We start from the raw sequence: 26,893 nt of genomic DNA on the forward strand, positions 1-26,893 counted from the left end.
AACTTGAATGCTGATTATAGGATTGAAGACAGGATTCTTGGCAGTGTGGAGAAACAGAGGGATCAGGGAGTGCCAGTACATAGATCCCCCAACGTTGCCACCAAAGTGGATAGGGTTGTTAAGAAAGCATATGACGTTTTGGCTTTCATTAACAGGGGTATCGAATTTAAGAGCATCGAGATTTTGCTATAGCTCTACAAGTCCCTGGTGAGACCGCACTTGGAATATTGTGTCCAGTTCTGGTCACCCCACTATAGGAAAGAAAAACAGGCTTTGCAGAGGATGCAAAGAAGGTTTTCCAGGATGTTGCCTGGACTGGAGGGCTTGCCTTATAAAGAGAGGTTGAATAAGCTTGGACTTTTCTCTCTGGAGAGAAGGATATAAGAGAGGAGACCTGATCGAGGTATACAAGATAATGGGTGGAATAGAGAGAGTCAATAGACAGAGACTTTACCCCAGGGCATGACTGACTGTTATGAAGTGTCATCGTTTGAAGATATTAGGAGGAAAGTATAAAGGAGAGGTCAGAGGTAGGTTATTTATGCAGAGGGTTGTGAATGCATGGAATGTGTTGCCAGCTGTGGTTGTTGGGGACATTTAAGCGACTGCTGGACATGCACATGGATAGCAGTGAGTTGAGGGGTGCATAGGTTAGGTTACTATGTTTTACATTAGGATTAACCTCGGCACAGCATCTTGGGCAAAGGCCCTGTTCTGTGCTGTACTTTTCTATGTTCTAAGAGTGAAATTCCACTCTCAGGCTGACCTTGCGGACTTAGGAGGTTTTATTTTGTTTGCTACGGGCTATAAAGTTGAAATCCTTTTTTCAGTATTTGGTTGTCTGTGAAATTTCTTAAAGAAACTGACCAATCGAAGGTAGCTTCGATAATTTGCATCTAACAAAGGGATTCATGACTGACTGGGAGAGGGTCTGCTAATGGCGTGCGAAACATATCAGCCATGATTGTGTGGTGGATGAGCCGAATTTCTTAATTCTGTCTTGTGGTATAACGGTTGTCTGGCAGACAACTCTTCCCTGCGTCTCCAACACTTCTGATCATTGACTTCCATTTGCCCGATCATAATCAGCAAAGACTGGTTGGACAGAGATTCTGCTTCCGCACTGTGTGACTCTGTTACTCGCTTACATATTCAGATCATCCAATTAACTGAAACCATAAGTGTATTGAAAATTATACCTGCAAGAAGAGAACCTAAATATCCTTCCTCTGGTCACAGAAAAAAAAGAAGCCAGCACTGTACGATTTCAGTCAGACATCAAGGGGTGGGCATTAAGTGTTATATCAAGACACTCAATGCGTTCAAGAAGTAGTCATGGGTATTTCTGAGGGACAACGGGATGAAACGGCATCGGAAGAATGCGGGAAAAAAAGCACTGAGGTGAAAAATCACTCGTATTTTCGATATTTCCATTAATCGACAATTCCTAAGCGCACTCATCACTGAATGCTTTAATCATATGCCATGTGTACTGTGAGATAACTTTTAGAAATTGTAGGCTCCGTCTATTTAATATTTTTAAAATCTCATTATTATGCAATCAGTAGGCTACCAAGAAAGGGCATTTTGTTTGTTTGTTTTTTTTTACCCGTATACACCGGTTCAATGAGTTATTTTATCAGACAGTCGAGTTCCTTTCATGTAGTATTCACATAAAATGTGCACTACACAAGTTTGCGGCAGCAAGACGTAAATAAACTTGACCGGGATTTTAAACTGGAGCATTGGATCTGAGTATCTGCAATGGATTAATTTATTAACACATCAAATGTCGCCTCTAATGCCTTTTTTTAAAAACAAAGCATTGCTCTTTGAGATTACAGACAGTATATGCATGCAAATGCAAAACTTTCAACTAAAAAAAATGAAAATTATACAATGAATGGAAGAGCCTTGGGAAAAGTTGATGAGCAGAGAGATCTGGGAGTGTAGGTCCTTTGTACCCTGAAGGTTGCTGCACAGGTGGATAGAGTGGTCAAGAAGGCATATGGTATGCTTGCCTTCATCGGACGGGGTATTGAGTATAAGAGCTGCAAAGTCATGTTAAAGTTTTACAGAGTTTGGTTCGGCTGCATTTAGAATACGGTGTACAGTTCTGGTCGCCACATTACCAAAAGGATGTGGACGATTTGGAGAGGGTGCAGAGAAGGTTCATGAGGATGTTGCCTGGGATGTTGCTAGCTATGAAGAGAGGTTGAGTAGGTTAGGTTTATTTTCATTAATAAAAAGGAGATTGAGGGGAGACCTGATTGAGGTTTACAAAATCATGAAGGGTATAGACAGGGTGGATAGAGACAAGCTTTGTCCCAAGGTGAGGGATTCAATAAGGATAGGTCACACTTTCAAGGTGAGAGGTGGAAGTTTAAGGGGGGAATACTCGCAGTAAGTACTTCACACAGAAGGTGGTGGGCGTTTGGAACGCGTTGCCAGCAGAGGTGGTAGAGGCAAGCACGGTAGATTCATTTAAGATGTGTCTGGACAGATCCATGAGTAGGTGGGGAGCAGAGGGATACAGATACTTAGGAATGGACCAACAGGTTTAGACAGTACATTTGGATCGGCTCAGGCTTGGAGGGCCGAAGGGCCTGTTCCTGGGCTATAAATTTTCTTTGTTCTTTGTTTTGTGAAAAGCAGTATTTAAAATCGACATTAAATTTCCAACCAAACATCGAAGGAATATCTGCGTAAAGCATGTTTTTTTGCACAAAAAAAGTTTTGAATCGAAGGCAGCTTCGATGATTTAAACACAACAAAGCGGTTCAAGGCTAACTCCAGAAGGTCTGCTCCATCCCAAGGGACGAAGGAAAATGACGTGATATTCAGTTTCAGCTACAAAGAGATTCGGCTAAAATATATTGTCTTGTCCACGGCTTTTCCACATGATATGATTTATTTTCTTCCATCGAGATTTCCCCACGTTTTTTAGCTCTTCTCTGAATTTGTTCTGGGTTGATGCATAAATGCATGGGTTCAGGAAACAACTCAAAAACTTCAACATATTTCCTGTTTCAGTCGCGATGTATTCAGGATTGCTAATGTCACCTCGGTAATAGTTAGGGTGTGACAGTCTGGTCATGACCAAACACACAGAATGTGTCAACCAAAGCAATATTAAACTGCCTGATACCGAGAACAATAAAATAATGGACTTCCTCCGGTTTTCCATCCCTGATTGGTTTGGCTTCTCAGCTCGATGGCCCTGGAGTCCAATGCGAGTTCTATTTGCCACGACAACACGGTGGATGGTTAAAGAATTAAACAAGAAAATTAGGAGAAATGGAAGCCAAGCAACCCAGGTGCTGTAGACCCAGACAAACGCCATTCCGGGAGATGAAGCAAAGAAAGTTACACTTGACTGGCAGCCCCATTCAATTTGATTAATGATTTGCTCTGGTTCATATGCAAACAAAACCGGGATGTTCTTTAATAAGATCAGAACGGAGATGATTATTAATATTGTGATTGCAGTTTTCTTCGTGCAGTGTTTTGTCTTAAACTTCTGACAGCAGATCACCACAAATCTGTAAAATGTGAAGGAAACGGTGAACCAAACAGTTAGATCCAGACCGATGGTTATCATGTATACAATGAGCTTGCACACAGGTGTGTGGGACAAGAAGGAAAATGGGAAGTGATAACTCAAAATACGATACACTATAATACTATTGATAATAACCAATAGATCCGACGTTGCCATGGCCACCATATAAGCCGAGATGCATTTGGAAAGACCACAGTTTCCTCGAAAAAGAATTAAAATAGTCATCATGTTCGCTGTCAGAGAAACAGAAATTATCGTTAATATGGCAATGCATTGTTGAAACAGAGGTGAAAGCTTTTGAACACGTTCTGAGTGATTTACAAAATCCAAAATTCACCCAAACATTTAATACACTGATCCAGTCATCAATCAATGTGGTGTTGTCTGACTCTCTAAAGATCAGCAAATATATTTTCAGACTTACCTGGAAGACTAACAGCTGCGAGAAGTGGAGAGTAAATCTCTTTCAACAGCACAATCGGTGGTTTCGTCATTTCTGAGAATGAATGTCTTCTGCAGAGGCAGGTGTGTGGCCAAGGTATGGAAAGGCAATGTGTATTTAAACATGCATCAGACCTCAAGAGAGTTAATTACCTCAAATCATCACTGACATTACTCACAATCACCTTGGCAATGAAAACAAAGTTTTCTTTTGAATAATGTCTCAAATAAAAAATGAATTGAACCTGGCACTGTTAACTCCACTTCCTTGCCTTTCTCCATTCATTGGATTCTGATGTCATGTGGATTACCTCATGTCTGAATTTAGACAGTTTTCCTTTGAATGGCATCATCCTGCCTCATGAATTGGTATCTAAGTTTCTGTCATTAATCCCTTCATCGATTATACCCTTATCTGGCCAATTGCTCCAGCATTAATGCATATAGCGGCTCATCACAGCCTAACCATTCCCCAGTTTCTGAAAACACATACTCAGTCACGATTAATGGACAAGTGAATTCTGAACAATTGATTACTCTCTTGGAGGTTCACTCATTTACACATCCTATTCAATAAAACCAGTAATTTTCCTTCTTACCTTTAAGAGTGTCACCAGCCGAGCCAGTAATATATTCTATTCAAGCTGGAAACCAAACAGTTCATGTACGAGCCTTGGTATGAACACCGAGCACTGAATGAATCTGGTTGTTTCTCTTACAAAACACAAAGCAGCTTGTACTATTTTCAAAGAAGATACTAATGTTTAAGAATAGAGAAGAGGATTCTAAAACGACCAACGTGTAATACTTTTTGTTAAAAAAAGGGAACGTGGTCAATTGTTTTTAACCATGAACCGATCAGCTGAACATCTCTGGTTGAAATTTAAAAAGTAGCCGACTCAACTGTTCAGTAACGAATAGCAGTCCACTTGTAAAATCGCCGATTTCGCTAGCAGAATCGGAATGGCTCCAAAATAGGAAAACAGTTTCTGAGAAATTCCTTCGACCTTTTCGAGTAGATATGAACCATAATCGAAAGAAAGAGAAGCAGTCAAAGCAGAGTGATCAAACTACAAGAAGGCGTTTCACAAGGAACCGTGCAAAAGGATAAGACACGAGAGTCCATGGTATTAGAGGTTGCACGTCAGCATAGTTTCAGAATTTAGCATTTGGCAGGAAATAGCAAATACTGTTCAGGAGTTACGTTTACAAATGACGATCTGAATCGTTGGGGGTTCAACAAGGGTCAGTCCTGGTACCACAAATGTTTTATGACCTTTATTAATGATTTGCAGGAAGGAAGGAAATGCACCTTTTTGCCAAATTTTCAGACAACACAACCACAGATGACAAGGTAAATCCGAAAAGGTGTACAACCAATCGACGGTGAGGTACTGATCGATTAAGTAAGTGGGCAAAGAAAATGCCCAACGTAATAAAACGCGAAAGCAATGACAGGTTCTTCATGTTGAAATGGGGAGGAAGAAAACGCAGCATTATTTCAATGAAAATAACGGAAAAAGGCTGCAGCACATAAATGCTTGAGAGCACGTCTGCATGAAACAGAGAAACGCATAGGGAGGTGCAAGGGGTAATCAGGAAAACTAATTGAAGTTTTGCCCAAATTTCAAAGGCTTTGGATTAAAAGAATGCGTAATAGTTATTGCAAAGTGTTGGTGAGATCACATCCGGAGTACTCTGAACAGTTTCTGTCTCCTTATTTAAGAAAATATATGACTTCTTTCAAGCCAGTTCACGAAATTACAAACACTCATAGAACATAGAACATAGAAGAATACAGCGCAGTACAGGCCCTTCGGCCCTCGTTGTTGCGCCGATCCAAGCCCACCTAACATACACTAGTCCACTATCCTCCATATGCCTATCCAATGCCCGCTTAAATGCCCATAATGAGGGAGAGTCCACCACTGCTACTGGCAGGGCATTCCATGAACTCACGACTCGCTGAGTAAAGAACCTACCTTTAACATCTGTCCTATACCTACCCCCCCCCCCTTAATTTAAATCTATGCCCCCTTGTAATAGCTGACTCCATACGAGGAAAAAGATTCTCACTGTCGACCCTATCTAAACCCCTAATCATCTTATACACCTCTATCAAGTCACCCCTAAACCTTCTTTTCTCCAATGAAAACAACCCCAAGTGCCTCAGCCTTTCCTCATACGATCTTTCTACCATACCAGGCAACATCCTGGTAAACCTCCTCTGCACCCGTTCCAGTGCCTCCACATCCTTCCTATAGTATGGCGACCAAAACTGCGCACAATACTCCAGATGCGGCCGCACCAGAGTCTTATACAACTGCAACATGACCTCAGTACTCCGGAACTCAATTCCTCTACCAATAAAAGCCAGTACACCATATGCCTTCTTCACCGCACTATTTACCTGGGTGGCAACTTTCAAAGATTTGTGTACATGGACACCAAGATCCCTCTGCTCATCCACACTACCAAGTATCCGACCGTTAGCCCAGTACCCCATCTTTTTATTACTCTTACCAAAGTGAATCACCTCTCACTTAGCTGCATTGAACTCCATTTGCCACCTTTCTGCCCAGTTCTGCAGCTTATCTATATCCCGCTGTAACCTGCCACATCCTTCCTCACTATCTTCAACTCCTCCGACTTTCAAACCCAGAGTGTGGATTTTCCGTATGTGTAAAAGCTAAACTAGTTCGGAATCTACTCCTAGATATTTAGAATTATGAGAAGTGAAGTCACCGAAATATGCAGAATTCTGAAGGGAGTTGACCAACTAAATGCTGAGAACAGGTTTCCGTTCATCGGAGAGTCTCGAATCAAATGATACTGGATCAGAAGGAAGGCAATTCAATTTGAGACTCAGAGAAGATGCAAGTTCATCTTAGATTAGATTATTTACAGCGTCGGAACAGGCCGTTCGGCCCAACAAGTCCACACCGACACGCCTAACATTACGGGCAATTTCGCATAACCGACACACATGACCTGCACATCTTTGGACTGTGGGAGGAAACCGGAGCACCCGGAGGAAACCCACGCAGTCACGGGGAGAATGTGCAAACTCCACACAGTCAGTCGCCTGAGTAGAGAATCGAACCCGGGAGTCTGGCGCTGTGAGGCAGCAGTGCTAACCACTGTGCCACCGTGCCGCCCAAAGGATCATGGCTCGGGACCCCTTGCCACAGACAGCTGTGGGTCAGAACCCACAGCTGAGATAGATATATTCTAATCACGAAGGGAATCATTCATGAAAGGGAAGACGCAGGAATGGAACAACATTGGTTCGATCATGTTCCTGTTGCATGGCTGAGTCGGCTTTAGAAACAGCATCGTCTATTCTAGTTTATATTTCCTGCAAACCAAAGGACTTAGTATGTACGAATTATCAGCTCAAACCGTTGTAGCAAATATTTGGTTGCTGTGCCGATTGCCAGACAGAGAATTATTTTATTGTTTTTGCAGCATGAAATGGTCAACTATTGCCTTCATGATCCTGTCCACAATCACTATGAGATTACTGGATGTAACTTTGTTCGCTTTGTTGGTTTTTAAACGTTTCATCACCATACGAGGTAACATCATCAGTGAGCCTCTAATGAAGCACTGGCATTGTGGACCGCATTCTACTTATGTGCTTGGGTTTCTGTGGGCAGGTAATCTCATTTCCTGTGGTGATGTCATTTCCTATGCTTTTTCTCAGAAAATGTTCTAATGCAGCTTCGCATGGATGTTGGGATGATTGCTCCTGCAGTTCTGTATTTGTTCCATGTGTGTTGTTTTCCTTTAGACCTTGGTTTGAAGCTCTCCATTGACTGTTCATTCTACTGTGACATCAAGGAATGGCACATTATTGTGGTTTTCCAACACTATTTCTTCTTCACCCACAAACGAAGCTGCATTGGAACATTATTTTAACGAACCGCCACAAACTGCAGAACAAAAGCTCTACGAAGATTAAAAGAAAACCACATATACAGCGCATATAAAAAAGTGGTTAGCCAATGAACACTGTCCGTCAATTTCTCAGTAAAAAAAAACAAAGCAGCAGAATAAAACCCTCCCAGAAACCTTAGCCACTCTCACTTTCATCATAAACATCTCAGGAACGACTGCCAGACTACTCAAACCTCTTGGTCTTATGGTAGCCCACAAACGCCCCACCACCCCCTAACACACTAAAATGAACTTGAAACACGCGGTGCAGACAACAAGCAAGACGTACGTCATTTACAAAATACTAATTTGGACAACCAGGCAGAAAACTAGCCTCCAGGATACATGAACATCAACTTGCCACGAAAAGACATGACCCATATCACTAGTATCCTTACATACAGATGAGGAATATCACCACATCGACTCTGACAATATATCCATTCTTGGACAAGCCAAACTGAGACACTCACGACATTTCTAGAAGCATGGCATTCCAACACGAACTCTATCAACAAAAACATCAATTTCTATTCAAATATCATCCTCTGAGAAAAAGAACAGGAAATGATATCCCCAACACAAGAAATGGCATCACAAGCGTGGAACAAATCAACTTCTCTTATTTTCCGTCGATAATCATTATATCGTCAGTCAGATCTTTGGCCAAACTGAGTCTGTGTGGTGGTTTTCTGCTCTACAGTTTGAGCAGTCTACACTTTTAGGGGTTCAATGTTCAGTTTCAAACATCGATGCTTAGACAACGTTTACAAGTCAGATAGCCTGAAACTGGAATAATCGACCAGTGATTTTTCATTCCTTTATTTGAAAATTGGCAGGTCTGGGATGCCCATATCTCTGTCTGCACCACTGAAAAAGAACGTGCTGTTCCATGGATCGGTGACATTGCAGGTGAGCAGTGGACATGGTCCTGATCAACGTGTACACCAAAACTACACTGTGCAGACTGCAAATGCCACATCCTGCAACACAATAACGATCCAACATTTCAGTAATGTAAGGTGCGACCTTGATCAAAAATAAGTTGAGCTTGAAAGGAGCAAACAACCAAAATTTGACCGGTGGATAATGACAAAAACAACTGGATCAAACACATGGCCCTCTGAGAGAAACGATAATTTTGGAGGAGTCCAAAAATTCAGTTTCTGAGGTAGTCAGAGCTCATGTGAAAGAGCAGACGGTTGAAATGGCAAGAATCGCAGCTGAAATGGCTGATCATTCTGAATTGGCTCATAAAGCAAAGTTCGGCCTCCAACATCAAGTTCTTTTGTCTCTGTGATAACAAGGTCACAAACCCACCAGGTGAAACGGGAGCGGAAATTACAGAACACAGATAAGGAAATTGAAGTAGAATTATCAGAGTCCATGTTTGATCGAGTGATTCAATCAGAAAAAGGATCAGTGGCCGATAAAGCGGATATTTTTCGTGCAAATCAATTAACTTCGTCACAACAGGAAGTTGGATAACTGAAGCAAATGTATCAGATAGTGTACACAGACAAATACAAATCTGAGTATATTCCAGAATGTTGCAATCTTAAAAACGATATCTTGATAAGGAAGTAGAGGCCATCATATATCGGGCAGATGAGAAATAGGCAGAGGTTCATCAAGTTGTATTAGCATGGGATTATGTAAAGGTGGTGTTGCATGCAGCACATGAATTAATAATGCAAGGTCATTCAGTTTTAAGGAAACTTCAAGCTAAAACTTATAAAGCAGTTTTCATGGCCTGGACTGCATATGATGGGGTTGGCCTTTTTTCCGACCTGCCATTCATCTCAGGCAGTAATAAAACAAGCAACTTTAATACTCATTCGTGCATTTGAGAAAACGTCGATTGTGTAGGATACCTACTGATGAAAAAAATAATAAGAATTAGCTTTTGTTGACAACAATGCACGTGTCTTCTAGATTTCCAACGGCCTTTCCATTCCGTCATATCACAGCTAAAAGGACTGCAGAAGTCGAACACAAGCTTTTCACTAGATGCAAACTACCCACAAAGAAATATCAGATCAAGAGTGAAATGTACATCCAAATTATTCCAGCAAGTTATGGAAAATTACAGACACAACAATTCTAATCTACTGCAGACCATCTGTAATCACAAAGTTGCAGTAGAAAGCTGGCATCAGGCTTTTAAGGCATGTTGAGGGTTGAAAATCAGGATCATCCAGACGATCAGGATACAGGAATTCCATGTATACCTTTTTTGCATTCGCTTTGCAACAAACGGACCCAGCAAATTCTGTCCATTTGAATTCACTTTGGACCATGATGTGAGAGGACCACTGAAAATAATTAAGGAGAAATTAGTGACAAAGAATTCAGGGACCACATACTTGGAATTTTGTCAAACTTTAGGAAATCAGTAAATAGACACGTACCCTGGCTGAAATTTGGAGAGAGTAAACTGTGCACGTTTATTGCATGTGCGGGAATTGTATTTCTTAGAACAGCATACCATTTCAGTCTTGTGTTTTTCTCGTGAATAGTAGTTATGCAGTAATGGTTTAGTATGATAATACTTTCGTTAATTTGTTCAATTTTCGAGTCAGATATATAAAATATTATTTGTGTATTATAAAATGAGTGTCAGGGATTTCTTTCACTTACCTACTAGAAGTTGCTGAAAAACGTGATGACACCTTTTTTCATGGTCCTTTTAACAGATTATAGGGCCTGGCGCTGTCCATTTGGTTTATCAGTTTTTGTTCTAAGAAGGGTGATCCTTCTCCTCTATATAACACAAAGACAGCAGATGTGGAACTTGGAACACATTTCCTGCAAGGAAAAAAAAAATCAGGAGTCCAATGAAAGCCCTTCAATTGCCTGGATGTGTAAAGCTCCAACGACAGTTTAGAAGTTGTCCACTCTCCAGGACAATGCAGCCCACGCATTTAGTATTTGATGCACAAGCATCCACTACCTCCCCCACCAGCTCGCAGTCACAGCAGTACATACTATCGACAAGACGAACTGCAGAAATTCACCAAAACTCCTCAGCCATCACGTTCCATGATCATTTTCATGTAAAGACAAGGGCAGCACATGTATGGGAGTACCACCACCTTCAGCTTCCTCTCCAAGCTACTCACAAGGCTGACTTGGAAATATATCACCATTCCTTCACGTTCGCTGTGTGAAAATCCTGGAATTCCCTCCTTAATAGCATCGTGGTCAACCCACTGTAGATGAGATGCAAATGTTCAAACGAGCAGCAAGCCACCACCTTCTCAAGGTCAACTACAGCTGTTCAATAAGTGCTGGCCAAACAGAAATGCTGACATCCCACAAATGAATAAGAACATGCATTAAGGAGCAGGGCTCTTACTTCTTATGAGGAAACAAAGAGCAGACTTGAGGTCGTTGAAAAAGTAATTAATCATTTGAATGAAACCATCGAAATGATTAAGAGTGATATGTCTCCATAGACATTAAGTACGGATTTCTGGACAAGAGGGCCACAACAGAATACTTTGATAGCTGAACTCTGGAGAACAACACTGCACATGGGTCTATCAATGCACACAAAATGCCAGACAATCTTGGTTGGAATCATAGCCTGAATCCACCATTAATCGGATAATATCAAAGGTAGCTTCTGGGGCTTAACCTGCTCTCATCAGGACTCACAGATTCGTGTAAATATCCAATGAAATTGAAGGGATAGTCTCAGCATTTGTTCGACTGTGAGGCTTCTTAATAAACAGCCAAATGAAATGCAGATTTGGGTAATTCACTCGAAGGGACTTTTTTGCCAAAGTAACTTGTTAAGGGACGTTGACAAACTGTCATACAGGAATTGAAAGCAATTAGCTGTTTCTGTGATGCAACCTTTGTTTGCTGTTTTCTGTGACACAGGAGATGACATTGCTTGATAACCCGCTGGTCCATGACTATCAGTTCAATAAGATCGTCTGGAGAAAGAATGTCGTGAGGAAAAGGGATTAACAGAAGCATAAGCTGCGCTTCAAAGAGATATTCAATGCCAAAGGTAAAATGTAACAGAGGAGCTACTTCTGATATGAAAGCAAGCTGTATACATGGTGGCTCCATCGCAGTGATCAATGAAGTGAATGAACGTGTCGAAAAGATCATCCATAGATTCATACCATAAACTTGATGGACAGAAACGTGCAAAAGAATTCAATCTCAGGATGTCTCAGTCTCAGACATTCACAGAACAATACCGTTTAACAATCAAACAGTAGGCACATTCAAAGGTAGGCAGTATTACATAACATCGGAGCTAAATTCCTCCATTAACTTGGTGAGAGTGAAATTCCATTCTCAGACTGAACTTGCAGACTGGAGAGGTGTTATTTTGTTTGCTATGTGCTATAAAGTTGAAATAGTTGTTTCAGTATTTGATTGTCTGTGAGATTTCTTAAAGAAACTCTCAAATCGAAGGCAGCTTCGATAATTCACATTGAACAAATACTGACTGGGAGAAGGTCTGCTAATGGTGTGCAGAAGCATATCAGCCATGAGCGAATGGTGGATGAGCCTAATTTCCTAATTCTGTTTCTATTTCTTGTAGTCTAACGGTTGTCTTTCAGACAACTCTTCCCTGGGTCTTCCATCGTTTCTGATGATTGACTTCCATTTGCCTGATGATGATCGGCAAAGACTCATTAGACCGAATATTCAGCTTCCGTGCTGTGCGACTCTATGGGTCTGTTACATGTTTATGTCATCTAATTAACTGAGAGCATAAGTGCACTGAAATTGTACCTGTATGAGGAAAGGTAGGTGAACAAACCTAAATACCCTTCCTCTGGTAACATATATGAAGACAGCACTGGACAATTTCAGTCAGACAACAACAAGTGGGCGTTAAATACTGGCTTGGACAGTGACTCAACTCTCCCCTCGTTGAATCCACGAGAAATATTAGGATTTGATTGAGAAAAAAAACAAGTTGCTCAGATTTCCCACAATGTCACTGCGAGCTGGAACCATGGGTCACAGTCTACGAACACAGGGTAGAGCGTTCAGCATTGAGATTATGGGAGAGTTTTCAAACAGAGACTGTGTTGTACACCGAAACGGTAAATTCTCCACCACCTGACACTGCCTGCCATGCTGTGTTCTTCCACCTTTCCTGTTTGTTTCACTGTGCAGTTCTCTGGCACAATACAGAATTGATGTCAAATCAATCAATGCGCTCAAGAAGTAGACATGCGTATTTGTAAGGGGTATAAGGATGAAGGGGTACAGGAATAATGCAGGACAAAAATGCACTGAGGGAGAAGATCACTCATATGTTTGATATTACCACGAATCTACGGTTCCTAAGTGCACTCATCCCCGAATATTTTAGTCATCATACCAGTGTGAACTGTGAGATAAATTTATTGAAATTGTTGGTTACGTGTGTTCAAGATTTTTAAAAACAAAGTTCAGTATTTTACAATCACTGGGATACCAAGGAAGGACATTTTCTTTGTGTTTCTTTAGCCATACATAACGTGTTAATGAGTTACTTTGTCAGATAGTCCGGGGCAGTTCACGAGTTTGCTGCAGCAATATCATTGAGTATTTTTTCCAGACATAACCGGGATCTTAAACTGGAGCATTGGATTTGGGAATCCGCAATGGATGTGTTTATTTAAACGTCAAATGTCACCTCTAATGGTATTTTTAAATAAACATTGACCTTAGAAAATACGGATAGTTTTTTCCATGCAATGCAAAACGTTCAACCAAAAATAATATTAAAAATATGCAAAATCGAGATCAAATGTCCAATCAAACATCGAAGGAATATCTGCTGAAAGTATGTTTTTGCACAGACCGAGGGACCAAATTAATTCTCTGTTGGTAACATTGTGAAATTCAGGGTCAGCTACAAAGAGAGTCGGCTAAAGTACATTTGTCATGTCCACTGCTCTTTTCTTCAAATAATACGTTTTGTTTTCTTCCACAGAGATTTCACCACCATCTTTAGCTCTTCTCTGAATTTGTTCTGGGTTGCTGCATAAATGCATGGGTTCAGGAAACAACTCAACAACTTCAACATATCTCCTGTTTCAGTCGCGATGTATTCAGGGATGTTAAAGTCACCGCGATAGTAATTACCGTGTGACAGTCTGGTCAAGACCAAACTCACAGAATGTGCCGACCAAAGCAATATGAAACTGCCTGATACCGAGAACAATAAAATTATGGTATTCTTCCGTTTGTCCATTCTTGAATTGCTTTGCCTCTCAGTTCTGTGGCCCTGGAGTCCAACGCGAATCCTATTCGCCACGACAACACGGTGGATGGTTAAAGAATTAAACAAGAAAATTAGGAGAAATGGAAGCCAAGCAACCCAGGTGCTGTAGACCCAGACAAACGCCATTCCGGGAGATGGAGCAAAGAAAGTTACACTTGACTGGCAGTCCCATTCAATTTTATTAATGATTTGCACTGGTTCATATGCAAACAAAACTGGGATGTTCTTTAACAAGGTCTGAACGGAGACGATTATTAATATTGTGATTGCAGTTTTTTCAGTGCAATGTTTGGTCTTAATCTTCTGACAGCAGATCACCACAAATCTGTCAAATGTGAAGGAAACGGTGAACCAAACAGTTAGATCCAGACCGATGGTTATCATGTATATAATGAGCTTGCACACAGGTGTGTGGGACAAGAAGGATAATGGGAAGTGATAACTCAAAATACGATACACTATAATACTATTGATAATAACCAATAGATCCGATGTTGCCATGGCCACCATGTAAGATGAGATGCATTTGGAAAAACCACAGTTTCCTCTGAAAAGAATTAAAATAGTCATCATGTTCGCTGTCAGAGAAACACAAATGATCATTAATGTTTCAATGCATGATTGAAGCAGAGGTGAAGATACTTATTAATAACATTTCAACACATTCTGAGTGAGTTATAAACTGCAATATTTACCCAAACATTTAACATGCTATTCCAGTTTAATTCTACATGGGATTCTCAGACTGTCTGAAGATCAACAAACGTATTTTCCGAGGACATTCATTTGAATTATTATTATTAAACCACTAAAGCTTCCAGAAAGGGAAAAGGTAAAAGTGCACTGACACGACACTCGATGTTGATCTGGAAGCACTGAGGCATACAGTATGTGGCATTAACAAGGAAAAATTAAAATCAATTAAATACAAACTGATTGAATGGCTTACCTGGAAGACTAACAGCTGCGAGAAGTGGATAGTAAATCTCTTTCAACAGCAAAATTTTTGCCATTTCTGAGAATGAATTACCTCAGCAGAGCCTAAAGGTCGGTGACTGGTGTGTGGCCAAGATATGGAAAGGTAATGTGCATTTATACATGCATCAGACCTCCAGAGATGCAATTATCTCAAATCATCACTGATTCTACTCACGTTTACCTGTGAAGCTAAAACAAACTTTTCTTTTTCATAATATCCTAAAGAGAATATTATCTGCACCTGGCATCGTTGACTTCACTTCCATTGCCTTCTCTGTTCATTGGATTCTAATGTCATGTACTGTACCTCATTTCTGAATTTCGACGGTTTTCCTTTGTGTGAAATAATCTTGACTTGGAAATTGGCATCTAAGTTTTTTGTCATCGATCCCTTTATCGACTGAGCTCGTCTCTGACCAATTGCTAATTGTAATGCCAGTAATGCACACCATAGCTCATCAAGTCTAACCATTGTCCAGTTTCTGAAATCGAATACTCAGTCGTGATTAATGGACAAGGGAATTCTAAACGATTGATTACCATCCTGGAGATTGACTGCTCTCCACGTGACTATTCAACAATACCAGTAATTTTCCTTAACTCTAAGAATGCCACCCTCCCAACCAGTGACACATTCTATTCAAGCTGAAAATTGATTTAGTCCATCTGGTAGCCTGCGTATGAACATCGAGCACTTGAATGAATCTCAGTGATTCTTTCAGAAAACACAATGAAGCTACTAATGTTTAAGAATATAGAGGAGGAATTGAAAATTAACACATCAGGAGAGAAGTCGTGTCAGAGAAATTAATTGGGCCATATAATCTCCTGGTCCTAATAAATTACAGGAGAAAGCAAGGACTGCAGATGCTGGAGATCAAAGCTGAAAATGTGTTGCTGGAAAAGCGCAGCAGGTCAGGCAGCATCCAGGGAGCAGGAGAATCGACGTTTCGGGCATGAGCCCTTCTTCCTGAAGAAGGGCTTATGCCCGAAACGTCGATTCTCCTGCTCCTTGGATGCTGCCTGACCTGCTGCGCTTTTCCTCATAAATTACACCCTGGAATTCGAAAAGATGTAACTACAGATGTAGTAGGTGCATTGGTTTTAATTTTTCAAACAGTAAATAAAAGATAAACACATGGATGATTTTGGGATAGTGTAGGGGGACCAGCTGAGAATAGTTCACAGGTCGGCTCAACATCGAGGGATGAAGGTCCTGTTCTACGCTGTATTGTTCTAAGCTCTGTGTTATATGTTCTAGAAACTGAATTCGGAAAGAGCACCAGAGGATTCAAAAACTGCCAATGTGTCATACATTTTGGAAAAAAAAGGGACCGTGGCCAAACCTTGTTAACCGTGAGCCTATCTGCTGACCATCTCTTGTTGAAAACAAATGCAGCAGACTCAACTGTTCATTAAAGAATAGCGGTCCACTTAGAAAATCACAGGTTAATCAAGCAAAATTAATGTGTCTCCAGAAAAATAAATCAATTTCTGAACACTTCCTTCGACCTTTTCGATGAAGCCTAAATCATAATCGAAAGAAAGAGAAATAGTCAAAGCAGAGCGTTCAAACTACCAGAATGTGTTTCTCAGGGAACCATGCTATAAAGCCGAAGACACAAGTGTCCATGGTCTCAGAGATAGTTTTATCGGCATAGTTTGAGAATTTGGTATTTGGCAGGAAATAGCAAATGGTGTTCAGGAGTTATTTTTAGAAATGGCGATCTTTATTGATACGGGTTCAACAGGGGTCAGTCCTGGTACTACACGTGTTTTGGAATCTTTATTAATGATTTGTAGGAAGGAAAAGGAATGCACTTTTGCCAAATTTTCGGACAACACAACAACAGGTGACAAGGCAAATTCTAATTCACAACCCATCTACAGAGAGGCAATATTTTGAAAGGGAGAACAAGAAAACGCCGAAATATTGAAATTAAAATAACAGAAAAGGGCTCATAAATGCTTGAGAATACATCTGCATGAAACATAGAAATGCACAGAGAGGTCCAAAATATAATCAGGAAAACTAATTAAATTTTAGCCCAGATTTCGAAAGGGTTTTGTGAGAAGAATATGTAATATTTACGACAAAGTGCTGGTGGGACCACATCCGGATTACTGTGAACAACTTCCGCCTCCTTATATTCAGAAAATATGTTCGTTCTTTCGAGACAGTTCACAACATTTCAGATACTCAACACCGGTGTAAGAATTTGGTGAATGTGCAAAAACTAAACCAGTGGGAACCTACTCCGAGATGTTTATAATTATGAGAGGTGAAGTCATTGAAATTTGTAGAATTCTGAAGGGACTTGACGAGGTAAATGCTGAGAATGCGTTTTCTGTCATCGCAGAGTCTCGCAAGAAATGATTTTGGATCCAAATAAAGGCAATTCATTTTAAGACTCAGATAAGATGGAAATTCTTCTCAAAAACGATTGTGTCTCGGCACCCCTTGCCACAGAAAGCTGCAGGACAGAGTCCACGCTTCTATTTAAGGCTGAAGCAGATAGATTCTGTTCACGAAAGGAATCATTCATTACGGGGAAAGGCAAGGAACAGAAGTTGAACAGTATTGGGTCGTTCATGCTCCTGATGTATGTCAGAGTCAACTCTAGAAGCAGTATGGTCCATTGTTGTTTATACTTCCGGCGACCTAATGGGCTTAATATGTATGAAGTATAGCCTCAAACCGTTGTAGTAAATATTTGGTTGGTTGGCCCATTGCCAGGAAGTGAGTTACTTTCTTGTTTTTGCAGCGTGACTGGTTAAGTATTCCCTTCATAAACAACTCTCCAATCCCCATGAGATTACTGGATATAAGTTTGCTCACTGAGCGGCAAAGTTCACTTTCAGACGTTAGGTCACCATACGAGGTAACATCATCAGTGAGCCTCCGGTGAAGCGCTGGAGTTGTGGACCGCATTCTATTTCTGTGCTTAGGTTTCCTTGGGCTGGTGATGTCATTACGTATGGTGATGCCATTTTCTGTGCTTTTTCTCAGAAAGTGTTGGAATGCAGCTTCTTGTTAATGTTGGGATGATTGCTCCTTCCGTTCTGTATTTGGTCCGTATATGTTGTTTTCCTGTCGATGATGGTTTGAAGATCCCCCTTAGACTGTTCATTCTACTGTGACAAATAGGAATGGTACATTATTGTGGTTTTCCCAAACGTTTTCCTCTTCTTCCACAAATGAAGCTGCATTAGTACGTTATTCCAACTAGCCACCACACACTGCAGCACAGAGGGACAACGACCAGCAGGAGAAAACCGCACTTCCACCGTATTCAAAAAGAATGTGTACCCAATGAGCACAGTCCGTCGATGTCTCAGCAAATAAACCAAAGAAGCAGAAAAAACACTCCCAGAAATCTTGGGCACACTCCCCTTCATTAAACACATCTTAGAAATGACTGCCAGATCCTTCATTTGGCGTCATGGTAGCCCAAAAACCCACCAACACACTATAACAGCAGCTAATGAACTTGAAAGGCTCGATACAGTCAACAAGCAAAATGAACGTCATTTGCGAAAGACTGTTTTGGACAAACAAGCGGAAAGCCAGCCTCCAGGATACATGCACATCAACTTGCCACCAAAAACATACCCAACTATCACTAGTGTCTATGCATACAGATAAGGAAAGACACCACTTCGACTGGGACAATATAAGCCAAACAGAGACACTCACGAGATTCCTGGAAGCGTGGCATTCCAACAGGAACTCTGTCAACAAAATCAACGATTGCTATCCCACTTTTTATCCTCTGAGAAACAGAACAGGAAATGACATCACCAACACAGGAAATGGAATCACCACAGGAAGTAGGAGTGTTACCCACGGTGGTCGAATAGCCAGCACAGAATCAGACAACTGAAGAATTACAGGAAGTATATACTGGGATTTCTCCTGTCTGTGTGATAACAAGGTCACAAACCCACCAGATGAAACAGGAGCAGAAATCACAGAATACAGATAAGGAAGTTGAAGTTGAATGATAAGAGGCCATGCTTGACCCAGTGACTCAATCAGAAAAAGAATAAGAGAAGGAAAAAGTGGATAGTTTTCGTGCAAAGCAATTAACTCAGTCACAACACGAAGTTGAAAAAACTGAAGCAATTATATCAAATAGCGTATACAGACAAACATCTGAGTATATTCCCGAATGTTACGATCTTTAAAATGATATCCTGATGAGGAAATGCAAACTATCAAATATCAGGCGGATGAGAAATAGGCCGAGGTTCATCAAGTTGTATTACTATGGGGTTATAGACAGGTGGTATTGCATGTAGCACATGAATTAACAATGCAAGTTCATTCAGTATTTAAGAAAGCCTCAAGCGAAAGAAAAAAAAACATTTCTCCTGGCCTGGACTACAGGGTGTGGTTGACCTTTTTCTGTACTTGGCATACATTTCAGGTATTTGGAAAAACTCAGGCAGTAATAAAACCAGCATACCATTTCAATCTTGTGTTTTTCTCGTGAACAGTAGATATAGGGGAATGGTGTGCTCACTATTCGTGTCAGGTAAATAAGTTGTTATTTGTGTATCGCAAAATGTGTGTCAGGGATTAATTTCACTTAACTATGAGAAGTTGCTGAAAAACAGGATGACACCACTTTTCATAGTCCTTTTAAAACATTATAGGGCATGACACTCCCCTTAGAGTGATTCAGTTTTTATTCCAAGAAGGATGGTCATTCTCCTTTACATACCACAAAGGCCGCAGATGTGGAGCTTGGAACACCTTTTCTGCAATGAACAAAATCAGGAGTCAGAAAGAAAACTTTCCAATTGCCTGGATGTGTGAAGCTCCAAAGCCAGTCAAGAAGTTAACCACTCTCCAGGAAAAAGCAGCCCACTTATTTGGTATGACATGCACATGCATCCACTCCCTCCTCCATCAACTCGCAATCGCAGCAGGACATGCCACCTACAAGACACACTGCAGACATTCACCAAAAATCCTCAGTCATCACGTTCCATCACGTTTCATGACCATTTCCAAGTAAAAGGACAAGGGCAGCACATGTGTGGGAGTGCCAACATCTTCAACTTCCCCTCCAAGCCACTCACAACCCTCACAACCCATTCCTTCACGTTCGCTGTGTGAAAATCGTGGAAATCCCTCCGCAATAGCATTGTGATCAACCCACTGTAGATGAGATGCAAATGTTCAAAGGAACAGCAAACCACCACCTTCTCAAGGGCAACTAGAGCTGTTGAAGACAGGGTGGCTGAACTGAAATGCCGATATCCCACAAATGAAAAAAAGACATGCATTAAGGATAGGGGCCTTATTTCTGATGAGAAAGCGAGCTGCAGACTTGAGAACGCTGATAAAGTAATTAATCATTTGAATGAAAGAATCTGAATGATTATCAACACTATGTCTCTATAGACTGAAGTACGGATTTCTCTATAATAGGACTACAACAGAATTCATCGATAGCTGAACTCTGGAGAACAGCATTGCACAGGGATCTATCAATGGACACCAAAGACAGACAGTGTTGGTTCGCATCATACCTTTCATCCAACATAAATAGCTAAGGTAGGTTCTGAGTCTTAACTTGCTCACTTCAGGATTCTCAGCTTTGTTGCTTTCTGCAATAAAGTTGAAGTAATTGTCTCAGCATTTGAATGACTGTGAGGTTTCTGAATAAGTAGCCAAAGTAAATGCAGATTGGGGTAATTTACATCAAGGGTCTTTTTCCAAAATAACTTGTTAAGGGACAATGATAAACTGACAAACAGAAATTGAAAGCAATTAGCTGTTTCTGGTTTGTAACATATGGTTACTACTTTCTGCAAGACGCAATAACGTTGCTGGATACCTGCTGGCTCATTAGAACATAGAACATAGATCATAGAAAAATACAGCGCAGTACAGATCCTTTGGCCCTCGATTTTGCGCCGGTCCAAGCCAACCTAACCTACAGTAGCCCACTATCCTCCATATGCCTATCCAATGCCTGATCAAATGCCCATAAAGAGGGAGAGTCCACCTTTGCTACTGGCAGGGCATTCCATGAACTCACGACTCGCTGAGTAAAGAATCTACCCCGAACATCTGTCCTATACCTACCAACCCTTAATTTAAAGCTATGCCCCCTCGTAATACCAAACCATTAGTATTGGTTAAATAAGATCGTCTGGGGAAGAAATGTTCTGACGCAAAGGGATTAAGTGAAACAAAACCTGTGCTTCAAAGTGATATTCAATGCCGAAGGTACAATGTAACAGGGGAGCTACTTCTGATATGAAAGCAAGCTGCAAACTCGGTGGCTCCATCGGACTAATCAATAAAATGAATGAACGTGTTGAAATGACCATCCACAGTTTCACACGAGAGACCTTATGGATAGAAAATTGCATAAGAATATAATTTAAGGATGCCTCAGTCTCAGACATTCCCAGAACAATATGGTGTAACAATCAAACAGTCGGTAAATTCAAAGGCAGGCAGCATTATTTGGGATCGAAGCTAAATTCCTCCACAATTTGGGAAGAAGGTAGGGTCGATCAGGGATAGCGGAGGGAACTTGTGTGTGGAGTCTGAGCAGATAGGGGAAGCCCTAAATGAGTTTTTTGCTTCAGTTTTCACCAAGGAAAGCGAACTTAATGTAAATGAAAACTTTGAGGAGCTGCGATACAGTCTTGACCAGATCAAGATTGATGAGGTTGAGGTGCTGGAAATTTTGGAAAACATTAAGATTGATAAGTCCCCAGGTCCAAACCAGATTTATCCTAGGCTGCTCCGGGAAGGGAGAAAGGAGGTTGCTAAGCCACTGGCGTGGATATTTGCCTCCTCACTCTCCACTGGAGTCATACCGGAGGGTTGGAAGGAGGCGAATGCTGTTAATCTTTTCAAGAAGGGTAATAGGGAAATCCCTAGCAATTACAAACCAGTCAGTCTTACGTCTGTGGTCAGTAAGGTTTTGGAAAGGATTTTCAGGACTGGGATTTGTGAGTATTTGGCAAAACATAGTGTGATTAAAGGCAGTCAGTATGGCTTTGTGAGGGGCAGGTCATGCATCACAAATCTTATTGAGTTCTTCGAGGAGGTGACAAGACAGGTCGATGAAGATCGAGCAGTGGATGTGGCATATATTGACTTCAGCAAGGCATATTATAAGGTTGCTATAGCTCAACAAGTCCCTGGTGAGACGCGCTTGGAATATTGTGTCCAATTCTAGTCACCCCACTATAGGAAAGAAAAACAGGCTTTGGAGAGGGTGCAAAGAAGGTGTTCCAGGATGCTGCCTGGACTGGAGGGCTTGCCTTATAAAGAAAAGTTGAATAAGCTCGGACTTTTCTCTCTGGAGAGAAGGATGAAAGAGAGGAGACCTGATCGAGATATACAAGATAATGGGTGGAATAGAGAGAGTCAATAGACAGAGACATTTCCCCAGGGCAGGACTGACTGTAATGAGGAGTCATAGTTTGAAGATATTAGGAGGAAGGTATAAAGGAGATGTCAGAGATAGGTTATTTATGCAGAGAGACGTGAATGCATGGAATGTGTTGCCAGCTGTGGTTGTTGGGGACATTTAAGCGACTGCTGGACATGCACATGGATAGCAGTGAGTTGAGGGGTGCATAGGTTATGTTACTACATTTTACATTAGGATTAACCTCGGTACAACATCTTGGGCAAAGGCCCTGTTCTGTGCTGTACTTTTCTATATTCTAAGAGTGAAATTCCACTCTCAGGCCGAACTTGCGGACTTAGGAGGTTTTATTTTGTTTGCTACGGGCTATAAAGTTGAAATACTTGTTTCAGTATTTGGTTGTCTGTGAAATTTCTTAAAGAAACTGACCAAACGAAGGAAGGTTCGATAATTTGCATCTAACAAAGGGATTCATGACTGACTGGGAGAAGGTCTGCTAATGGCCTGCAGAAACATATCAGCCATGATTGTGTGGTGGATGAGCCGAATTTCTTAATTCTGTCTTGTGGTATAACGGTTGTCTGGGAGACAACTCTTCCCTGCGTCTCCCATCACTTCGATCATTGACTTCCATTTGCCCGATAATAATTAGCAAAGACTGGTTGGACAGAGGATTCTGCTTCCGCGCTGTGTGACTCTGTTACTATCTAACGCATTTAGGTCATACAATTAATGAAAGCATAAGTGTATTGAAAATTATACCTGCAAGAAGGAAACCTAAATACCCTTCCTCTGGTCACATATAAAGAAGCCAGCACTGTACAATTTCAGTCAGACATCAAGGAGTGGGCATTAAGTGTTATATCAAGACACTCAATGCGTTCAAGAAGTAGTCATTGGTATTTCTGAGGGACATAGGGATGAAACGGCATCGGAAGATTGCGGGAAAAAAGCACTGAGGTGAAAGATCACTCGTATTTTCGATATTTCCATGAATCTACGGTTCCTAAGTGCACTCATCACTGAATGCTTTAATCGTATGCCATGTGTACTTTGAGATAACTTTTAGAAATTGTAGGCTACGTCTTTTTAACATTTTTAAAATCTCATTAGTATGCAATCACTAGGCTACCAAGGAAGGGCATTTTGTTTGTTTGTTTTTTTTAGCCGTATACACCGTTTCAATGAGTTATTTTGTCAGATAGTCGAGTTCCTTTCATGTAGTATTCACATAAAATGTGCAGTACACAAGTTTGCGGCAGCAATGCCATTAATTATTTTCAAGACGTAAATAAACTTGACCGGGATTTTAAACTGGAGCATTGGATCTGAGTATCTGCAATGGATTAATTTATTAACACATCAAATGTCGCCTCTACGGCCTTTAAAAAAACATTGATCTTTGAGATTACAGACAGTATATGCATGCAAATGCAAAACTTTCAACGAAAAAAATGAAAATTATACAATGAATGGAAGAGCCTTGGGAAAAGTTGATGAGCAGAGAAATCTGGGAGTGTAGGTCCTTTGTACCCGAAATGTTGCTGCACAGGTGGATAGTGTGGTTAAGAAGGCATGTGGTAAGCTTGCCTTCATCGGACGGGATATTGAGTATAATAGCTGGCAAGCCATGTTAAAATTTTACATGACTTTGGTTCGGCTGCATTTAGAATACAGTGTACAGTTCTGGGCGCCACATTACCAAAAGGATGTGGACGCTTTGGAGAGGGTGCAGAGAAGGTTCACGAGGATGTTGCCTGGTATGGAAGGTGCTAGCTATGAAGAGACGTTGAGAAGGTTAGGTTTATTTTCACCAGACAAAGGGATATTGAGGGGAGAACCTGACTGAGGTTTACAAAATCATGAACCGTATAGACAGGATGGATAGAGACAAGTTTTTTTCCAAGGGTGGGGGATTCAATAACGAGAGGTCACGCTTTCAAGGTGAGAGGTGGAAAGTTTAAGGGGGATACACGCGGCAAGGCCTTCACACAGAGGGTGGTGGGCGTTTGGAACGCATTGCCAGCAGAGGTGGTAGAGGCAGGCACGGTAGTTTCATTTAAGATGTGTCTGGACAGATGCATGAGTAGGTGGGGAGCAGAGGGATACAGATACTTAGGAATTGGGCGACAGGTTTAGACAGTTCATGTGGATCGGCTCAGGTTTGGAAGGCCGTAAATGTTCCTGGGCTGTAAATTTTCTTTGTTCTTTGTTTTGTGAAAAGCAGTATGTAAAATCGACATTAAATGTCCAATCAAACATCGAAGGAATACCTGCGTGAAACATGTTGTTTTGCACAAAAAAAGTTTTGAATCGAAGGCAGCTTCGATGATTTACACACAACAAAGCGGTTCAAGGCTAACTCCAGAAGGTCTGCTCCATCCCGAGGGACGAAGGAAAATGACGTGATAATCAGTTTCAGCTACAAAGAGATTCGGCTAAAATATATTGTCTTGTCCATGGCATTTCCACATGATATGATTTCTTTTCTTCCATAGAGATTTCCCCACGTTTATTAGCTCTTCTCTGAATTTGTTCTGGGTTGCTGCATAAATGCATGGGTTCAGGAAACAACTCAACAACTTCAACATATCTCCTGTTTCAGTCGCGATGTATTCAGGGTTGCTAAAGTCACCCCGGTAATAGTTAGGGTGTGACAATCTGGTTATGACCAAACTCACAGAATGTGTCAACCAAAGCAATATGAAACTGCCTGATACCGAGAACAATAAAATTATGGACTTCCTCCGGTTTTCCAAACCTGATTGGTTTGGCTTCTCAGCTTTGTGGCCCTGGAGTCCAACGCGAGTCCTATTCGCCACGACAACACGGTGGATGGTTAAAGAATTAAACAAGAAAATTAGGAGAAATGGAAGCCAAGCAACCCAGGTGCTGTAGACCCAGACAAACGCCATTCCGGGAGATGACGCAAAGAAAGTTGCACTTGACTGGCAGCCCCATTCAATTTGATTAATGATTTGCTCTGGTTCATATGCAAACAAAACCGGGATGTTCTTTAATAAGATCAGAACTGAGATGATTATTAATATTGTGATTGCATTTTTCTTGGTGCAGTGTTTTGTCTTAAACTTCTGACAGCAGATCACCACAAATCTGTCAAATGTGAAGGAAACGGTGAACCAAACAGTTAGATCCAGACCGATGGTAATCATGTATACAATGAGCTTGCACACAGATGTGTGGGACAAGAAGGAAAATGGAAAGTGATAACTCAAAATACGATACACTATAATACTATTGATAATAACCAATATATCCGATGTTGCCATGGCCACCATGTAAGCCGAGATGCATTTGGAAAGACCACAGTTTCCTCGGAAAAGAATTAAAATAGTCATCACGTTCGCTGTCAGAGAAACAGAAATGATCATTAATATTGCAATGCATGATTGAAACAGAGGAAAAGATACTTTTGTACACATTCTGAGTGATTTACAAAATGGAAAATTTACCCAAGCATTTAATATGCCGTTCCAGTCATCATTCTATGTGGTATTGTCGGACTGTCTAAAGATCAACAGATATATTTTCAGAGGACCCTTATGTTGAATTACTATTGCTAAACTACTGATGCTTCGAGAAAAAGGGAATAGAAAAAATTGTCTCGACATGATTCTCGATATTGTCCTTGTAACACTAAGACATACAGTATGTGGCATTAACATTGTAAACCGAAACTCAATTAAACACAAACGGGTTGAATGGCTTACCTGGAAGACTAACAGCGGCGAGAAGTGGATAGTAAATCTCTTTCAACAGCAAAATCGGTGCTTTTGCCATTTCTGAGAATGAATGTTTTCAGCAGAAGCTGAAGGTCTGTGACTGGTGTGTGGCCAAGGTATGGGAAGGTAATGTGCATTTATACATGCATCAGACCTCTAGAGATGCAATTACCTCAAATCATCACTGATACTACTCACATTCACCTGTGCAAAGAAAATAAACTTTACTTTTGCATAATATCCTAAATAAAATATGATCTGCAGCTGGCATCGTTGACTTCATTTCCATTGCCTTCTCTTAGTTCACTGGATTCCAATGTCATGTCGTTTACCCCATTTCTGAATTTTGACCATTTTCCTTTGCGTGAAATAATCTTGCCTCGTGAGTTGGCATCTAGGTTTTTTTTGTCATTGACCACATTGTCGACTGTACTCTTCTCTGGCCAATTGCCAATTGTTACATCAGTAATGCACATGGCGGCTCATCACAGTCTAACCATTGTCCAGTTTCTGAAATTGAATCCTCAGTCACGATTCATGGACAAGTGAATATTAAACAATTGATTACCATCCTGGA

At 41.0% G+C, this 26,893-nt stretch overlaps 2 protein-coding genes across 2 annotated transcripts; both read right to left on the bottom strand.

Moving 5' to 3' along the window:
* Positions 1 to 2,866: 2,866 nt before the first annotated feature.
* LOC148134724 (putative G protein-coupled receptor 139) lies at positions 2,867 to 4,056 on the bottom strand. The gene is made up of 2 exons (XM_087985346.1): positions 3,987 to 4,056; positions 2,867 to 3,795 (listed from the first exon to the last, which is right to left on the bottom strand). Exons 1-2 carry the CDS (start codon positions 4,054 to 4,056, stop codon positions 2,867 to 2,869), a joined length of 999 nt encoding a protein of 332 aa, XP_087841472.1.
* Positions 4,057 to 25,011: 20,955 nt separating this feature from the next.
* On the bottom strand, positions 25,012 to 26,374 carry LOC148134725 (putative G protein-coupled receptor 139). The gene is made up of 2 exons (XM_087985347.1): positions 26,305 to 26,374; positions 25,012 to 25,940 (listed from the first exon to the last, which is right to left on the bottom strand). The coding sequence occupies exons 1-2, from the start codon at positions 26,372 to 26,374 to the stop codon at positions 25,012 to 25,014; spliced, it is 999 nt and encodes a 332-aa protein (XP_087841473.1).
* Between the last annotated feature and the right edge of the window lie 519 nt (positions 26,375 to 26,893).

The sequence above is a fragment of the Chiloscyllium plagiosum genome, unplaced genomic scaffold (genome assembly GCF_037043375.1).
Source record: "Chiloscyllium plagiosum isolate Xiang-an unplaced genomic scaffold, Cpla_swu_hap1 HiC_scaffold_52, whole genome shotgun sequence".
In the NCBI taxonomy this organism is placed as follows: domain Eukaryota; kingdom Metazoa; phylum Chordata; class Chondrichthyes; order Orectolobiformes; family Hemiscylliidae; genus Chiloscyllium; species Chiloscyllium plagiosum.

What these genes read in the sequence shown, in the direction of transcription:
- LOC148134724 (XM_087985346.1), bottom strand. Translation starts at nt 4,056, where the DNA reads ATGACGAAACCACCGATTGTGCTGTTGAAAGAGATTTACTCTCCACTT. An exon ending in CGCAGCTGTTAGTCTTCCAG is followed by an intron (nt 3,796 to 3,986) that starts GTAAGTCTGAAA and finishes TTTCTCTGACAG; the next exon opens with CGAACATGATGACTATTTTA.
- LOC148134725 (XM_087985347.1), bottom strand. Translation starts at nt 26,374, where the DNA reads ATGGCAAAAGCACCGATTTTGCTGTTGAAAGAGATTTACTATCCACTT. An exon ending in CGCCGCTGTTAGTCTTCCAG is followed by an intron (nt 25,941 to 26,304) that starts GTAAGCCATTCA and finishes TTTCTCTGACAG; the next exon opens with CGAACGTGATGACTATTTTA.